A 20637-nucleotide genomic window follows, 5' to 3' on the forward strand; every position below is an offset into this window, starting at 1 on the left:
TAATGTGCATAATCACATAATGTGGTATGTGCATGTTACCTCAATATAGTGTGCATAATCATATAATGTGGTATGTGCATATTACCTCAATATAATGTGCATAATCACATAATGTGGTGTGTGCATGTTACCTCAATATAATGTGCACAAACATGTGCATAATCACATAATTTGCGCATGTTATATCAATGTAATGTTAAATAATCCTTTGATAAAAAAAAAACCCCTGTACTAGTAACAGTGTACAGGGATTTTTTATAATATTATAATTAGAATAATGTTATGCGCATGTGGTATGCAAATACCCTTTCCTAGAGTAATGTGACATGAGCATAATGATATAGTCATGCACTGTGCTACATGATCATTCACAATAATTGTGACCTACAGTGTGAATGTAATTGTCACATGGTCTGTGATGCTACATGTGACATGTGTATCAGACAATGCGTTCTGCACATGTTACCTCAATATTTAAGCATTAGTGCGTTATGATGTCTGGAAAAAGATCCTATAAAATGTGCCAATTTTCTAAAACCCGTGCGCTATGACATATTAAAGAGAAAGATTTAGTACGAACGGACTTTAAAATTAAGACCCACTAAATCTAGCTCTCCATGCTCTATGGTGATATGCGCGCACAAAGTGCGTTATGATGTCATGAATCAAATGTGTGGAAAAAGATCGTATAAAATGTTATAAAACCCGTGCGATATACTAGACATACTAATATTAAGACAGACAGATTTAGTACCCAACGGACGGTAACCAAGATGCACTAATAATAATAATAATAATAATACCAGATTTATCAGGTCAATCAAATTAATTAGATACGCCTACGAAAGGTCAGTACAGAAAAATAGTAGGACAATAATGTCGGTCGCATGATGACCTTGAAATCATAATCTCACTTGAAAGGACGAGTGCCTATATAACGGTTTGGTACTCTAGGTCAAATTTAGTACGATCAACACACCAACCGAGTTCACAACGCAGCAGGTAAGTTATACTGTATGAATTACAACAAAGATATTTAATGTGAACTATGATTAAAATAATACATTTCCAGAATACAATATACAGTACTTTAAATGTTTTAATTTTAGGCAAGTAGGCAAGGAAATTTTTGACGAAGAGATCTTAAAACAATGTTAGGCCCTAAATGCTGAGTACTAAACAATATCTAGTTTGTATGAAATATTATACTACTGTATTTACTATGGCATAATAGGTATGGATGCACAGACCGTTAAATTATCTGACGTCATTGCAGAACTGGGCCTCGAGGGACACGTAGAAGGGGGTTATTTTAAAGAAACATACCACTCGGAAAACAGCTCAGCAATATATTTTCTCTTATCAAAAGATAGTAGACATAAATGGCATCGCATTATTGGTAGAGACGAAATATGGCACTTTTACGCCGGAGGTCCCCTTGAGGTCTCCGTAGCAAATCCCGACGGTGTATTACTGGGAAGACACGTTCTTGGTCCAAATTTAACGCAGGGTCATAAAGTTCAGTTGATGATTCCAGCCAATCATTGGCAGGTTGCAAGATGTCTTGACGGCTGTGATTGGACGTTAGTTGGTTGTACCGTTAGTCCTCCTTTCGAGTATGAACACCTCGAGTTAGCAGGACCAGATTTTAAAGTATCAGAAGGTTTGTGTTAATCAATATCAAATTACATAATTAATGCCGTATCGTTGTTTGATTGGCAAAGTACAGAAACTGATAAATAAAATAATATGAATGTATACTAGTGTTCTATAATCCCATTGATATCGTTTGACGTTCTCCTAAATAAATACAGGTCACTGGGTAACAATAGGATGCTAATTTGAATATGTATATACTGTAATTGCAGGTACTAAAAACTGAATGAAATCAAAGGTCAATCAAGGACAGCTCTTTTTCCTTTGAAGGCCAGGAGATTTAAAAACCAAGTAATTGAAAGAAAAATACAAACATTTAGTTTAAGAATGGGTTAATACCAGAGAGTTGTAAAACAAATCCCTGGTTAATAATAGATTATTCTTTGGTCTTCTGGTTGCCAGTGCAGTTGAAGCCAGACAGAGAAACGAACCAAACACTGTGTGATGTCTTCTGTATCAAAACAATGCCCAATATTAAAATCAAAATTCCCATGCAAATAAACAAAATACAAATACAGCATTGCTATTTTAAATGAAGTATTTTATATTCACTTTTAATATACAAGAGATGAGGAAAATACCTTTTGACGAAAAAGACAATAAAAAGACGTCTTACTATTTTACACAAAACCTACGCCGATGTTCATATCATATCTAGAATTTCAATATTTTAAGGTAGCTTAACTGTTATATAAATTACTTTATTTAAATGCAATTATTATAATAATAAATTAAAACAGTAATAAAATCAATAATAAAGTATAAATTATATTAATATTAATTTATTATTTGATTTCATAAATATTAGGTGATTAGCTTGACACTATGATACCATAGACCTAGGTCATTGATACCATAGACCTAGGTCATTGATACCATAGACCTAGGTCATTGATACCATAGACCTAGGTCATTGATACCATAGACCTAGGTCATTGATACCATAGACCTAGGTCATTGATACCATAGACCTAGGTCATTGATACCATAAACCTAGGTCATTGATACCATAGGTTATTGATACCAAAGACCTAGGTCATTGATACCATAGACCTAGGTCATTGATACCATAGTACAGTATTCTTTTATTTTATACCAGGATTTTATACCAACGCTTTTAGAATTACCTTTTTTTTGTTTAAATATATTGTATACTTTGTTATAATTAATTACTACTATTATTACTATATTTTTATGAATGCATTACATTTTATAACAAATGAAGGTTATCTTATATATTATCAATGATTACCTTTGTTATGTTTAACTTATGTAGCAGTTAATACCAAGGATTTAGAATCAGGAAACATCATCATACCATTTAATAAGTTTTAATTATACTACATATACTGCATAATGAATAGCTTTGTTTAAACCAGTAAAATATACAACAAGAAACTGTTACTAATTCTGATTTTTTTAAAGTGATATTTAGAATATTTATCAATTCAAATTCACCAATCATACCACTATATATGCAAATTTGTGTGCATAGTATAATACACTATGCATGCACATATAGTATACTCTGTGCACATATAGTATACTCTGTGCACATATAGTATACTCTATGCACATATAGTATACTCTGTGCAGATATAGTATACTCTATGCACATATAGTATACTCTGTGCACATATAGTATACTCTGTGCACATATAGTATACTCTGTGCACATATAGTATACTCTGTGCACATATAGTAAACTCTGTGCACATATAGTATACTCTATGCACATATAGTATACTCTATGCACATATAGTATACTCTATGCACATATAGTATACTCTATGCACATATAGTATACTCTATGCACATATAGTATACTCTGTGCACATATAGTATACTCTGTGCACATATAGTATACTCTGTGCACATATAGTATACTCTGTGCACATATAGTATACTCTATGCACATATAGTATACTCTATGCACATATAGTATACTCTATGCACATATAGTATACTCTGTGCACATATAGTATACTCTGTGCACATATAGTATACTCTGTGCACATATAGTATACTCTGTGCACATATAGTATACTCTATGTACATATAGTATACTCTATGCACATATAGTATACTCTATGCACATATAGTATACTCTATGCACATATAGTATACTCTATGCACATATAGTATACTCTATGCACATATAGTATACTCTATGCACATATAGTATACTCTATGCACATATAGTATACTCTGTGCACATATAGTATACTCTGTGCACATATAGTATACTCTATGCACATATAGTATACTCTATGCACATATAGTATACTCTATGCACATATAGTATACTCTGTGCACATATAGTATACTCTGTGCACATATAGTATACTCTATGCACATATAGTATACTCTGTGCACATATAGTATACTCTGTGCACATATAGTATACTCTATGCACATATAGTATACTCTATGCACATATAGTATACTCTATGCACATATAGTATACTCTATGCACATATAGTATACTCTATGCACATATAGTATACTCTATGCACATATAGTATACTCTATGCACATATAGTATACTCTGTGCACATATAGTAAACTCTATGCACATATAGTATACTCTATGCACATATAGTATACTCTGTGCACATATAGTATACTCTGTGCACATATAGTATACTCTATGCACATATAGTATACTCTGTGCACATATAGTAAACTCTGTGCACATATAGTATACTCTATGCACATATAGTATACTCTGTGCACATATAGTATACTCTGTGCACATATAGTATACTCTATGCACATATAGTATACTCGATGCACATATAGTATACTCTGTGCACATATAGTATACTCTATGCACATATAGTAAACTCTATGCACATATAGTATACTCTGTGCACATATAGTATACTCTGTGCACATATAGTATACTCGATGCACATATAGTATACTCTATGCACATATAGTGTACTCAATGCACATATAGTATACACCATGCACACAAAATGTGTGCATATAGTATATTGTAACCACGCACATTTACTTGTGTGAGTGCACTATATGTATGCAAATTTACTTGTGTGCATAGTATACTCAATGCACACAGAATTGAATGTGTGCATATAGTATATTGTAACCATGTACATTTACGTGTGTGCAATATAGTATACTAAATGCACTATGTAGCTAAACACTATTAATCTGCTAAAAGATTGTACAGATGCTGTTATATGTCAGAGAACACACTACAAAATACATTTAAATATTACAAGGCAGCTGCTTCAAACACAGGGCAAAGTACTGAGTTGGGTTCCTCCACTGGTATATGTACCACCTATAATTATCAGATCAAAGTCCTTCAAATGTCAACACCTCATGTATTGAAAATCCATGCATTCACAGTAATATAAGACAATTCCGATCAAATATAATATAAAGATATACATGTTATTCATGTGACAACATCATCACCTGATAGTGAACTATGACCATTCATGTGACCACCCCATCATCTGATGATGAACTATGACCATTCATGTGACCACACCATCACCTGATGATGAACTATGACCATTCATGTGACCACACCATCACCTGATGATGAACCATGACCATTCACCTGATGATGAACTATGACTATACTAGTAAATATTTTATTTAGACATCCCAACATTTTCAATGCCTTGTCCATTGTGAGAATAAATTATTATACAGTATATCAAATTTGGTCCTTAATCAATTTTGCAAAGTACCCATTTTATTTTGTTTAATAAGTGTATATTAAATATTTAAATAGTTGTTACACATTATTACATTTCAGTGAAACTCTATTATGGATGTGTCTATTAAAAACCACATTTTATCGGTAACAAATCTAGCCATTATTCTTTATCAAATTCAAACATTTCAAAAATACACACTTTAAACACTGTAAAAAAACTCACCCCTCTTGGGGAACCTTGAAATTCCCTCGTAAAATTGCCCACCCACACTCCAAAAAAAGCCCCACCCACCTTTCAAAATATCTCCACCTACCTTTCAAAATATTCTTACCCACACTAAAAAATATCCCTACCCACATTCAAAAATATCCCCACCCACCTTCCAAAATATCCCCACCCACACTCCAAAATATCCCCACCCACCTTCCAAAATATCCCCACCCACCTTCCAAAATATCCCCACCCACACTCCAAAATATCCCCACAAACTTCCCCAAAGGACATATACTATACCAAACTCTCCGCATAGTAGAGTTTCTGTATAACCTCTACTATATACTTTAGTAGCACATAAATATAATAAATATTTATAATATATTGGTATGACTGCATAGTAAGTTATAAATTACAGACACATTGTACTTATCTTCGGGACATACTCTTTTTATATCTTTTCAAGGTTCCATTGAACATTAAAAGGGAAAAAGGGAAGTATAAATTATTAGATTTCTATTGAAGACTTCAACAGCCACGATCTTGAGGAAGAATTGAGATCTCTATCTGTAAATAAAAATGTTAAAGAACATACAACTTAATCTGAAAGCCATCTGTTGGATGTCTGGGTCGTCACTCACCACGACCCAGATATTAGTACAGTAGACAAAGAACAAACATTAAATCGACCAAATAAAAAAAGTCCAGATAATCAAAACAGAATGGTGTATACTGGGCTTATAAACATGCACAGATTAAACTTCTATATTAAATATCACAACGTGGCAGGCTATAGGCACTTGACCTTTGACAAGATCGCCTAAAATTTATAATTTAAATCTACGATACTTAGTATTGTATATTCAGGAATAGCCGCTCCATAGTCTCTTTGCTTTTCTTCCTTATATCTTATTCTTATTAACTCAAAATTATTTATACTAACAAACATTACTATTTATATGCCTAGTGTGTTATCATTATTGACATAATTTCATTAAACATCCACATACAGTACAACTCTTCTTAACAAAATTTTTTCAATCTTCTATCAACTAAAAGTCGTAGTTAGTTATGTCTCGGGTCACATTCTATGGTCACCGTACAGATAGGCTACTACATCAGTACTTCTATGAATGGATGACTAGTGTTGGTGACAAGAACGCTAATTGGTCATACCCAGTACCGTTTTTATTTTACGATCATTCGGGAAACCACCTCACGACCTTATAAACATGCAGATTAAACTTCTATATTTATTTAATTCAACAATATTTTACAAGGGTGGCTCATCCAGCAAAAGCTGATGTTAAATCGACCAATTACAATCCTTATAATAGTGAACGGAATTCTGAACACTGGGCATATATGCACATTAATCTTTTGTGTGAATTACCCTCTCCTTCAGTCTTATCTAGTGTCCCAAAATTGATTTGATTATTTTATTTTTATTGATTTCATACGAATACAACATTAAACAACTCACTACTTACAGGATGGATAAACTATTTTATAATTTATCATGCTTATAAACGAAGGTTTAGGGAGTGGAGTTGAAAGAGTTTGTGAGCTACAACCAACCAACCAACTAGGTCAGGATTGAACCTTGGATCTAGACTAGGTTCTAGACCAAAATTAGTGAAAAGATAAATATTTTTGCACAAATGGAATTCCATACGTATAATACATGAGCTCATATTTTTGGTCTAGGAAAAAATGTGCATGTCACATGTTTTATAATGCATATGATTATCTGGTTGACTATTTTCAGCCGAATGTGATTGGCTACTCACTACCCTGGACCCTGAAATTGGGAGGCAAGCATGTTTCAACCATCAAGCTACAGCCCCACTACATTTTTGTTCCACATTACACTTCCAAATTCTAATCCTAATAATAGTTTGCCTTGCTGTTTGCAGCTAAATGTTAATATTTAAAGGATACGACTCTGAGACCTCGTTCAAATGGATCTGTGATGAGAAGCCCTCTTGGTACATATATTTCATCGTTCTGTTGTTGTATGAACCGCGCTGCTTGTTTCAGGCACTGAAATGAAAAGATTACAAGACAATTAATGAGATTGAAAGAAGATGCAATAATAATTGCAAGTCTCCTCCCGTCTCTCAATCTCATTGACGCGTCCTTCAGATGGGATATAATTGTCACACTCTTAATAATAATAATAATAATAGATAGATTTATATAGTGCAAATAAACCATGTCTCTATGTGTGATGTGCCCAAATATGGTAGTGATATGCCCAAACATGGAAGTGATATGACATCATCATGTCCCTATATGGGCATATCAAAGTTTGATAGTATAGACAGACACAGAGGAGATCACCTGCCAGTATAATGTGCTGATTATGGGTGTAGGGTGCTATTCTCTGTCTGTGGCAGTATGTTAACTAGAAGCACTTGTGTATATCCATGGACCTATACTCTAATGTATATATACATGATGTGTCTATTGCCTGAAACAAACACTAAAAATAAACAAGTTGATTATTACCATCCGATGGTAAAGTATACACAATACAATTTAGCATTTGGCTGTGTATTGTCCAATTTGACATGACCTGTCAGTGTAATTAATTAAACTGCCAGTAGTCTGTGTTTATTAAATTATCTATTCCCTTAATTATTCATAAAATTCAATAAGCTACAAACAAGTGACACCCGAAGATCCAATTTCAGATAAAATGACAATTGTGTTATTATATTATAATTATTGTCTGAATTTCATTTAATAAATTTCTCAATATTTTCTTGTTTTTTGAAGAACATAGATAATGTCTATGGCATGAAATAAAATGAGATTAAATAAGCAATAACTATCATATCTTTATTATATTACCGATATACAGCAAATTGCAAATACGCATTAATGATATTAAATGATTAATAACTGCAAAGGGTAAATAATAAATAAAATCTCTGGGGCTCAAGCAACATTATCAATAATAAAATGTATTCATAAAATGAACTGACACGGTCTGGAGAAAGTGAGAAAACATAGCAGTTTTTGAGAGGCCACTTTAGTTAAGGGTTTTCACAAAATTTGTATGGGTATTGAAATTCTCATTTATATGTATTTCACTTTTTCACTGATTGAGTAGTAATAGTAGTAATATTAATAGTAGTTAGTAATATTTATATTTGTACTTTGAGCTGTCATAACAAACGAAAGATCAGTGTTGTAAGAGGTGGCTTCCACTAATAATCTTTTCCTGGTACAGACATATGGAGATGTATACCGCGTATGATACAAAAACATAACTCTGTAGGTCTGAAAAGGCCCTAAAACAGTGTTTTCTTTGTCCTTAGCTAGAAATGCATATTTTGTTATTAGGGTATGCAACATTGTAGATATAATCAAGATGTTTAAGTAGTGTACTATCTTATCATAAAGGTTTAGCCCTATACCCATTATTTATACAACACAGCTCAAAGGTAAACTGCTACTGATAAATAGTTAAATATAAATTTTTTTCTCATAAGGTTGGTTTTAGTTGAATGATTCAATGTATTGTCATTCTTAATTCACCGGTAATTAAATTACTGAATATACTGTAATTAACATAGCAATTAATTAGTAAATCATTAACGAATGTGTAGGTACTGTAGTAGGGGCTAAACATATTAACTGACGTCCATATATATCTATATAAAGCAGTAGATTATGTATAATCTATGCTCATAAAAAATATATGATCTAGTCTTCAAGCTAGATATTTATTATCACTGTAAAATCCATCTAACCCGAAAGGAAGGTTCATCAATAATGAAAACATTTGCTGGCACAAACTAATTCACTACGCAGTTAAAACATCTTGTTTGCTTGCAAAATATCAAAAGAAATATTTTCAAAAGTCCAATTAATGGTTAAGTTATGTTTTAGACATTAAAATATCAGAATTTTTGATGTATTAAAAAATGTACTATTAAAAAATGTTTTTATAAAAAGCGTTACTGAGCTGTTGAACAGAAAGTTAATAATAAAAGAATTTACAGTATTCACAGCAATTCAATCCAATACTACAGTATCCATGTTATTGTTTTAGAATAGAATAGTTTAATTGTGCGATTTCACGTTATTTGGAAAGCATTTGTTGAATATTGTATTAAAAATATGACAATGACAATGATATTGTATCATAAAGACTATATAATGGGATAGATAATGCATATATAATTTGTATGCATGGCTCATAATGTCCTAACACATCCAGGCTCAAAGTATGTATTTGTAACCCATTATCAATCAGTAAAAGGCGAGTAATTTAAGGTAAAATAACCAGTGATAAGCGAGGGTTAAAACAGCAGAACTGTAATTCATAATATCAACTAAGGTTTGAGGCTCACTTGCTCTATGTTTCTGGTGGTAGAACAAGTCTTCTCGGAATATAAACTGTATGTCCATGTTACAAATAAAATATCAATACATCTTTCAAAGCGAGTAGGGGTAATCCTAGTGCACTTGTTCCCACATAGAAAATGACATGATGATGTCATATCACTACCATATTTGGGCACATCGCACTTCTTTTGGCACACTAGTTTGATAGCGTAGACAGAGCAATATTCAAAATGACATTGTATAGTGTTAATACCTTCTCATAGTGAGTTTCCATACACAATAGTATTGTATAGGCTGTAAGACAGGCAAAGCATCCTTCACAGTACGTCACAGCTCCATACTTCTCAGCATCAGCATAAAATTCATTCAAGCGGTTCACAGTGTGTTCAAACAGGTGCCTGTCAATCTGTAAGAAAAGGATACAAACATTTTTGTCTCTTCTTCATTGTGAAAATAATATTTCAGGCTTAAGCTCTGTCTACACTATCAAACTAGTTTGACAAAAAGTAGTGATATGCCCAAATACGGTAGTGGTATGACATCATCATGTCCATATGGGCACATCACATTTTTTGTCATATAAAGTTTGATAGTGTAGACAGAACTTTATATAGCGCATTATATGTAAGATAAAATGCCGAAAATTTAAGATTTAATTTACTCATACTTAAATTTAAGTATTAGTAAAAAAGTTCAAACCTCTCTTAAAATAACTCTCCTGAAAACTATAGATATATATATATATAAATCTATAATATAGATATAGACAAAAAACTATCCATTAGTTTGGGTTTAAATGATGATTTTACTTACAGTAGTATGGCAAAGTAAAGAAGAACATTAAGAGTACCCATTGAGTCCTGGTGCAGGTATAACCCTAAAGTTGTGTCAACACTATTAATATTATCAAACTTTTGTGACAAATAAATGTGATGGGCCCATATATGGACATGATGATGTCATATTACTACCATATTTGGACATAAAACAGTTCAGCAAACTACTATAGTATAATGGCACACACAATGGCACTTACCTTGTCTACCAACTCTGTTGGGAGTTTGCTTTGGAACTTGACAGACGTTCCACCAGAATAGTCTCTCTGGACAAACACCCTTCCAATAGGATGAACATGAGGTCCTACCTTCTCCATTGGGATTCCCTATGGAAGACAAAACATTTTTTAAAATCAATTTTAAAATCAATCTCTAATACCATTAAGAAACTTTTTATATTTATAACATAAAAAAAAATTACAAATGATTGAAAGCAATCTTATTGTCACTGTTTACAATGTTTGCCACAATGTTATAATACATAGAAATTACATTACATTATGTTACTAATCTTAATCATAATTTTACAGACTTGCAACAATAGAGCTACTGTAGTAATAAAGAATAGAGATTGCCCAATATTTTTGTGAAAAACAATGTGCATTGTTCATCACCTAGAGAATAATAAGGCAGGAGATGTGTTTAGTAGTCTAGAGACGGATTCAGGAGTTAATTAATTAATCTGACCCAATATATGGATGACAAATTGAAACTATAGATTCAACAGGAGTAACGGTTTGATTGAGAGTGATCTGTTATTGTATGTATGTATACATCTTTAAGGTAAACTTGATTGATGTATGTACAGTATGCTCAAGCATGATAAACATACATAAATACATAATAACTAAGGTTAAAGGTCAACCAGATGATCCATATAAAATATTTTCCTATACTATATCATATGGTTTTCCAATTATGAAGAAATTAAGTCAGTACAGCATGTAGCCAATATATAAAATGTTATGAGATTACAGTTAAAGACCCCTTCCCTGCAATTTTGGACGTTTTTTGGAAAATAATACATATATATCACTTTAAAAACATTAAACCATGTCATTTCTTGTCTTAAATGTACGTTTTATGGTAAATTATGATAAAAAGTGAGAAACAATGCACTACCTAAGTAGCTCGCGGCGATCGACCTCTCGTGGACGGTCTTTTGCCAGACTCCGTTGATACAAATTGGGGAAAACCCGGTATTTTCGCTAAAAAGTTAGGAGTCTTCCATTTGTTTTGGCTTCACGATCGATCGAAAAGTGGGCGAATTACAGGTGAAAAACAAAAATATCAATCCGCGCGCAATGCATTTTGGGATTTATAGCGGGCCGCTATAATTATTAGAATCGATTTATTTTTCACATTTTTAACCGTTTAAAGACGAAAAAAGTTATTGCAATAGGACCATATAGTATTATTTTTACATTAAATATAGTTTGTGATCTTAAATTAGATCTAAAAAACGTAGGGAAGGGGGCTTTAAGTTATTACTATCAATACATTTTTCTAGAAATTTGGAAAGTTAATAATTAATCATCATACACATTACAGTTCATGTCTACAATAATACTATATTATTATAGGCTAGACCTATTTATTCTCCAAAACATTTTAAACAAAAGTTGTTTAAAATTACAATTTAATAGCCATATGATAGATCTGGGTAGGATAGGCTATACATTTAATACTACTAAAGGCCCAGACCAAAGTAATTATTAAGGGAATGCAAAATAAGTTTATACCGGAAGCAAAAAAGAAAAAATCTAGGCTAGGCCTAAAGTATCAAGTGGGTTCCCATCGAACATCAAATCAACCGCACTCACGAGTCACACTCTGAAGGCAACAAAAAGTTCATCGAAGCGATTTGACGGCCTAGCAAAATCATTAAATTCCAAGAAAGGAACAATTATTAAAACATTTAAACGTTATGAATATAACTTTAAACATATAATTTTCAAGTAAAAACGATCTAAATAAATGAAAACACATTTTTACATAGAATTTAAGAGGAAATTAAAATACTGACCTCACGGTTGTTCGCTGCAGCAGCAGCCATAGCGTAAATATTATTGTTATAACATCCGGGCTCTTTGTGTGTCGTCCGGATATACGTATGAAACGCTAACAGCGCTGTGAAAACCAGTATTTGTTCATGTTACATTACTTCCCTTTTTATATAATAATAATAAAATCTTTATTTTAAAACGGAGGCTCGTTCACAACAAAATGTGTTCTTCCACGAGGCCGTATGAAAGAAATAAAACTACAATATCACAATTATCAAACTGATGAACAAACAAGAAAATTATACATAATGCATTTTAATTTAATTGAAAAATCATAAATAATATTCATTTACAAAATCCATTATTATTATTATTATGAATTTTTTTAATTTGATATATTACAGAAAAACAGAAAAATTAAACATGTTATGCATTTCATTAAATATTCTATATTTGCTAAAAAAAAAACTGCGTACTAAAATATTTCATATTAATTAATGCTGTTTGGTATACAAAATTTAGTAAAGTTTTCTTTTTACATGAACGCACTGTGTGTTGCTATTGTGCCACCGATCTATTTTTTTTTATTGTAAAAATGAAGCAAACTTACTAAATATTTTTTAATTAATAAAATATAAAAGGTGGCGCCCCGTATTACCAACACATTTACTGTGTACACTGTAAATGAGGGTGTCCTATATACCATCAACAATAAATAAAGACGGGAGGAGTGGTGTTTCCCAATGCAATCCAGGTACGTATTTATTTGACATTTATATCAGGGTCTGGTTTTATAGGCCCTAGGCCTAGATTTTTTTTAATGTAAAGTGAATTTTATGAATAGTCATCAACATACTTTAGTGTCAGACCAGGGAAGAGTGAAATTACACATTTCACTCTTCTCTAATCAGACTAAAAACATGCCCGTAGCTGGCTAGGCATAGGCCTATAATAGATAGGCCAAGCTAGCTAGAGAGAGCCTATTCTAGAATCCTAGTATGCCTACTAAGGCCCCTACTAAGTACTATACTAAAAGTAAAACAAGCCACGCCTACTACTAGGGGCCTAGGCTAGAGGCTATGTCTACCTTTTTAAAGCTAGAACGGTATTAGCCTTCTTTGCCTATATTACTGTTACTAGCATGTAATGCAGGCATTTAGTAATTTAGTAGGGCGGGGGGTGGGGGGTGGGGGTGGTATGAGGGGATGTTGGTGCAACGCAATCATTCCCAGTGGGCCTTCCTCCACCAACCCGGAGTTGGGCAGCAGAGTTCAGAGCCTAATGAAACAATAAATGTTTTAGTGTACTAAGGCTATTATTAATACAATTTCTATAGAAATACTTTTGTGCTGCTGTTTTCGTATACTAAAAATAATAAATATGCTTAACAATTTATTATAACAAATGGTATTAATGATAATAAAACAATTATGTGCATCATATACTGTAATACATGTTTGCTATTTTTAGATGAAATTAAACAATCCTCTTGATTGGTTAATGATTGACGTTAACTATGGATTTCGTCATCCTGTTCTGTAATTGACCTATCAGACTAAGATAAGCCATTGATATAATTGTTATATCTCTATACTTAAATATAACCATTGATATAATTGTTGTTATGATATCTCTATACCTATGAAATAATGTTGTAACCTTCCTTTTTCAGTGGTTGAGTGTTGCGCCTTCAACCATGCCAGGTGTTAGTCTCCGATCCGGTAAAAGCCTTGCTGCTGCTGCTACTGATGAAAATAAAAATGAAGATCAAATGGAAATAACACGCAATAAAAGCTTACAAGAGCTGAATAGGAAGGTGAGAGAGAAAATAGAAAAGCTGAGCTGGTGGCAATGTTACGGCGTGGATTGGACAGTTATTTGTTTAATATATTCTCTCCTGCCAGTAAGCTTATATTTGCTTGCTTCTCCAAACTTTTTGACATACCTACTAGGTATAGCATGCTTTGGTCTTGTTCATGGAGTCAATTCCACTCGCTGCGCTCATATGGGAGCCCACAACGGATTGTGCCGTTCGAAAGGATGGAATATATTCTGGCGTTACTTCTTCAGCGAGTTCTGCTCTTTGTTCTCCGTAGAAGTCGGCATGGATATTCACATCAAAGTTCACCATCCGCACACGAATGTTATTGGTCTTGGTGATTCAAGTTCTTGGCGGGTGCCACAACTTCCACGTTATGTTTACATGTTTTTTGCGCCTTTATTTCTGCCATGTCTTTCACCGCTTATTTCCGTAAAAAGGCTCTTCCAGGCTGGGAAAATAAAATCTGCTGTAAAGTGCGCATTTATCATGTTTAGCGGACTTGCCACATTTATCTACCTCCTTCAAGTTTATTCGGGACTGTCTCTCGGTAAGGCTATTGTAACCTTGTTTGCATCACGAAGTCTGACAACACCGTCGTACATACACGTCAACATATTTCAGCACATCGGGTTGCCAATGTACTCGCAGAAGAATCGTCCGCCAAGGAGTATCTTGATGTCTACCGGTTGTTTGAATCTCAACGGCGTCCCCTTTCTTGATGTCATCTTCGGACATTCCTTAATCAGCTGTCATTTGGAGCATCATCTGTTTCCTCATCTGTCGGACAACATGTGCAGGATTGTCAAACCTATCGTCCGGGAACACATTCTACAAAATGGTCTGACGTATAATGAAGATACATACTGGAATAGACTTAAGCTATTTGTCAAGGAATATGATACCCTTATGGTTAATGCTCCGCCCATAACGCATTACATTGGTATTGCATAATATAACAACATCTTATACTGTAGTAATCATCATTTAACAGCCTAACAATGCAATTATCTTTATTTAGCAGTCCTTTTCTCTTTATTGTTTGTTGGCCAAATAAATGAATGAATAAAATATTGATAGTAAGGTAGAGGTACTCACCCTAGTTAGTACAAAATCCTGGGTCCAATCCTAGTCAATGTTCTCATATCAGCCATGATATCGCTGCAGATTTAATTTTTTTTTTTAGATTTAGAAAGTTTTTATATTAATTTCAAATTTATATATATCTATTGTTATGATAATTATCAAGGTCAGTGCCTAGAATCCTCGGGTTTTGAAGCTGAACATGAACTCGCCACTAAGACGAGTGATCAGCTTAAAATTAATTAATTCATACCAATGTTTGCTATTTTACAATCTAGAGCTCTGTCTACACTATCAAACTGTATGTGACAAAAAAATGTGATGTGCCCATATATGGTAGTGATATGCTTAAATATGGTAGTGATATGACATCGTCATGTTCCTTATATGAGCATTTTTTTGTCACATAAAGTTTGATAGTGTAGACAGAGCTTTATAATTTCATAAATTGTGTGGTGCGCTGGTTTATATATGAATCTTTTGTGTGTGATTATTATAAATATTATACGATGTGTTTATTGTGTGCAAAATTATTTACATAGGCACATATTTACAATTTGCTGGATTATTGCCAATATAACAAATTATTAGACACCAAAATTTAATTCATTTTATTAATTCTAATAATAATAATAATATAACAGAAATTGCCGAATGTTATAAAGGCAATGGCAATTCAACATTATGATACCAAAATTATAGAAAAGTGATATTTCAAAGCAAAGAATGACTGAACAGTTATATTATGAATTTAGTGACTGTTTTTACGAATGAATATACTAAATTATTATATTTAATTGAACTATGCATTCATGTAATTGCAATATTGTAAGTTATCAATCAAATATATATATATCAATATGATATTAATGTATTAAATTTCTACATCTTGTGCTTTATATAAACTTTTGTCAAAATATTTTACGTGCACTGTTCGTCGAGTTGGTGGTTTTGTTAACACTGAATTATTAATTGCAATATATATATATATAATTATACTGGTACATTGTGATTGTGATTTTTGGATCAATATTTAAAGTTTACGTGATGTGCGCCCTCTATATACTTTGATATTTTAATTCTCTCGTTCATTTCAGATAACAGAATAAAAATGTAGCTTTAATGTGAAGACAATGTTTCTCTCTTTGTTCGATGTGTGATAACAGCGTACAAGGTGCATAAATCATTGCGTAATTTGATTATGTATAAAATTGAAATTATCTCATCTCATAATAATAATAATCTGCATAATTTGAACACAGTAAACCTCAAACTACAGGTTTCTCTATATGTTTTAACTTTCATGTTATAACATATAGAGTTACAACATAATTATGCCCACGCATTGTATACCTGTTGCAATTTTATATTGCACACGAATAATCACATTGACAAACTATTTTGACGCGCGCGTTCAAACGCTGGGAATGATGGCGGTACGGCCTTTGTACGTGCGAACATACCTCTTCTGACTATGCTATCTTCTGACGTATGTATATTTATAACGGTATGACGCGTAAACGATAAACATGTGTGACTAATTACGCTTGGCGCTATGCCCGAAAAACGTTAGGCCTACTAACTAATGGCCTTTGACCTGTCGATACTCTTTCCCGCCCGAATGGAGTGACACGGTGATAGCGTGCCAGTGACGTCAACTAAACATTTTGGAGTTCAACATAATTCCCCCTTTCAATAAAACATCACGTTCTGTACAAGCGCACTTTAGAAACGTTTTTTCCAACAATCATCTGGTTCTTTGTTCGTAATGTCGGAAATCGACCGAATACCTTTACTCATCATTCGCTAAGCCTTCTCATAAATTTATATATTTCCAACTTCACTTCTGATTGCGGTCTAATCACACACACAAAAAATAAAACTATCGAACATTTATCAGTAAATGTTAGTAATTAGTGAGAAGATGTTGTACGGCAAATAGCTGTGTATGACCTGTGTGAATCCTCGCTAGGGATTGGATAGGATTAGTTGCCGCTCGTAAATGAAAAAAGTCTGAGTAGATGGGTATTGCGGATGAGTTATCCGATAGTTGTTTTGTTCAATTTTTATGTCACACACAAGTATCACTTTCCCGTATTTAATTTATCCTCGCTTGGATTTAGTCAGCTATGTAAAGTGCATTTTGATAGATTTTATTCATAATTTATCTCGTGTATGCATATGTAATAGATGCTATTATGAAAGGAGAATAGTTTACCGTTTTTGCTCATCGTTAAAAATAACGTCAATCCTGGCAGATAGTCTACCAATATAAAGTATATACAATAATCTGGTATGGATTTAACACAACGTCAATAAACCCAAATGGTAACTATAATGTGAATTGGAATTAGTTAGAGGTTACTCCATACATTAAAGTAAAGATGTAATTCTCAAACCCCCCTCCCCCTCCCCCTCCCCTTCCCCTCCACCAAATGTTTGAAATGAATTTGTTACTCCATACATTAAAGATGTATTGTTCCCATGAAAACATAATGTTTAAAATGTTGAATATGTCATTTTAATGTCATATCATAGTTATCGACTTTAAACAAAAAATGAATCGAAACAAATGTATTTACCTGAAAAACTGTAATTTAAAACAAAAAAAGTAAAATTGGCTGCCAGCCAATGGGTTTTTGGTTGAATGTGACCATTTATTTTGTCATTTATATGAGAAAATTTGTTTCTCTTTTTTTTTTCTACAAAATAACCTATTCAAAGTCTGATTTAATTCATTTTCATTTTTCATGTTTTTGGTGGACAATACATCTTGAAATGCTCCTCCGTGGTGTAATGTATGACATACGCCCTTGTAAACAGTTCGCAAGTTCGATATTATGTTAACGATACTTCCGTTACAAGCTATATGTTCGATACGATATTGCTAATGTGTCTATGACTTACCGGTAGGCTATTGTAATATGTGACTTAAATTTCAATAAGTTAAAAGGTTCTTGATCATTTCAAGTTCATTGGAACTCGTTTTTCTATGAAGTTTTGAATCATCAACGAAATATGATATTACGGCCAGAAGGTCAACACGTTTTTCCAATCATTTATAACTATTATTAATAATTAATTTCAACTGCAGTTAAGGCCCATTTACATTAGGAGACGATAGCGATCGACGATAAATATAAGCATGCATTTTTTAAACATAAAACAAAAGAATTTAGAAAGGTTTTCGTTTTAGAACTGCTGTCTTTGATAACAAATATTTTAAAAATTAAAATAACAATTTCCTACATAAAACAAATAAAACATTTAACAAGTTTTCACTATAGAACTATACCCATCTATGCTATATATATTTTTACACGTCCCGAATCAAATGACGTCATGATAATAGTAATTAGAGCAATTATATCGTGACGATGCAACGATTTTATTGTTCGTATTGATAATGACGTCATTTGATTGGATTTAAAAAAAAATATTACTTTTATCAAAGACAGAATAAATGGTCATTCTATAGTTCTATAATAAAAACGTTTTCAATTTCTTTTGTTGCATTTAAGAAAAATACAATATATATCGTCAATCATTATCGTTGTAGTACAAACAGGCGAAATGTAACTGTAAAGCGTGGTTCCCACTAGAACGCAACGCAGCAATTACGTATTGACGCAAAGTGAAGTATTGCGTAATCACAAGTAGGAACCGCAACGCAACAGTGCTGAAAAAATCACAGATTTGATTTCACGCAGGCGGGGGCAAACACAATTATTGGAAGGGCATTTTCTTACGTTGCGTAGGTTGCGTTACGTTGCGTCGCTAGTGGGAACCAGACTTAAAGCTTTTCTTTTATTTCATGATTCTCGTATACGAGGCCTATCATGTCTAGAGATATAATAAACAGAGCCTGCAGTTTCTTGTCTCCTGACTACAACCTTTCTCCAACTATATCATACGGTACACGTTAATATACATAGTTTCGATAACACGTATATACACAGATCCCTACGTGGTTCTCACTAGCGACGCAACGCAAGGACGTAACGCAACGCAAGTGAATTGACCAATCACAAGCGATGGCTTATTCGCTTGTGATTGCTAACTGTTTATAACTTCGCTTGTCATTGGTTAAAACGCTTGCGTTGCGTTTACGTCCTTGCGTTACGTTCTAGTGGGAATCAAGCTTTAACGCTTGCGTTGCGTTTACGTCCTTGCGTTACGTTCTAGTGGGAACCAAGCTTTAAGCGTGGTTCCCACTAGAACGCAACGCAGCTACGTATTGACGCAAAGCGTTGTATTGCGTAATCACAAGTGGGAACCGACGACGCAACAGTGCTGAACAAATAAAAAATCGCAGGTTTGATTTCACGCAGGCGGGGGCACAACAACACAATTATTGGAAAGGCATTTTCTTACGTTGCGTCGGTTGCGTCGCTAGTGGGAACCAAGCTTTACCGTATTTTTACACGATATTTCAATTTCAACAAACATTTTATTTCATCAAATGGCATACAAATAATACAATGCATAAAACAGAGGACGAACCTAGAAGTAAATTTGTCTCAGTTGCCATGGTTACAAAAAATAATAAGAACAAGGGAGAATATGAAGCATAATTTTATTTGGTTAAGAACATTAACTCGGTATCAAATTTATAATATTATGTAATGCTTGTATATATTAATATGACAGTCTGTTAGTGACAACGTATACGATAATGGAATTCAGTGTCTTCTGGGATTATTCGGTTTATATATTTAATGTATAATAGCGTTTCCCTTGTGAAAGTAAATGAATTGAGTATAAACAAGAGAGATGCGGGTTCTGTTGTCTTAATCAGATGTTTAATTTACCGAATGATTGCGTAAATACTAACAAAAATGTCACACTTAATTTGAAATTTGCAGTGATGACAAATCCTTTTGATTAATCCTGACGCGATATTACACAAAGGACAATATTGAAAAACAATTTACCCGTCCCCGGCCGTCCGTTTGTAGTAAACAGGC

At 33.1% G+C, this 20637-nt stretch overlaps 3 protein-coding genes across 4 annotated transcripts; 2 read left to right on the forward strand and 1 right to left on the reverse strand.

Annotated features, from left to right (window-relative positions):
• Nucleotides 1-977: 977 nt before the first annotated feature.
• Nucleotides 978-2955, forward strand: LOC140047901 (uncharacterized). Its single transcript, XM_072092932.1, has 3 exons — nucleotides 978-1002; nucleotides 1235-1663; nucleotides 1869-2955. Exons 2-3 carry the CDS (start codon nucleotides 1237-1239, stop codon nucleotides 1880-1882), a joined length of 441 nt encoding a protein of 146 aa, XP_071949033.1. The 5' UTR covers nucleotides 978-1002; nucleotides 1235-1236; the 3' UTR covers nucleotides 1883-2955.
• Nucleotides 2956-4491: 1536 nt separating this feature from the next.
• LOC140046326 (golgin subfamily A member 7-like) lies at nucleotides 4492-12863 on the reverse strand. Of its 2 annotated transcripts, XR_011844761.1 has the most exons (6): nucleotides 12789-12863; nucleotides 10963-11088; nucleotides 10180-10332; nucleotides 7509-7610; nucleotides 5822-6134; nucleotides 4492-5733 (listed from the first exon to the last, which is right to left on the reverse strand). XR_011844761.1 is itself a non-coding variant. In XM_072090929.1 (5 exons), the coding sequence occupies exons 1-5, from the start codon at nucleotides 12816-12818 to the stop codon at nucleotides 6096-6098; spliced, it is 450 nt and encodes a 149-aa protein (XP_071947030.1). In that variant the 5' UTR covers nucleotides 12819-12863; the 3' UTR covers nucleotides 5794-6095. The 2 variants fall into 2 exon arrangements, 1 of the variants encoding a protein (XP_071947030.1); XM_072090929.1 differs by lacking the exon at nucleotides 4492-5733 and having other exon boundaries at nucleotides 5794-6134.
• Nucleotides 12864-13483: 620 nt separating this feature from the next.
• Nucleotides 13484-16932, forward strand: LOC140046325 (fatty acid desaturase 6-like). Its single transcript, XM_072090928.1, has 2 exons — nucleotides 13484-13522; nucleotides 14441-16932. Exon 2 carries the CDS (start codon nucleotides 14465-14467, stop codon nucleotides 15539-15541), a length of 1077 nt encoding a protein of 358 aa, XP_071947029.1. The 5' UTR covers nucleotides 13484-13522; nucleotides 14441-14464; the 3' UTR covers nucleotides 15542-16932.
• Nucleotides 16933-20637: the final 3705 nt, after the last annotated feature.

The sequence above is a fragment of the Antedon mediterranea genome, chromosome 4 (genome assembly GCF_964355755.1).
Source record: "Antedon mediterranea chromosome 4, ecAntMedi1.1, whole genome shotgun sequence".
Classification (NCBI taxonomy): domain Eukaryota; kingdom Metazoa; phylum Echinodermata; class Crinoidea; order Comatulida; family Antedonidae; genus Antedon; species Antedon mediterranea.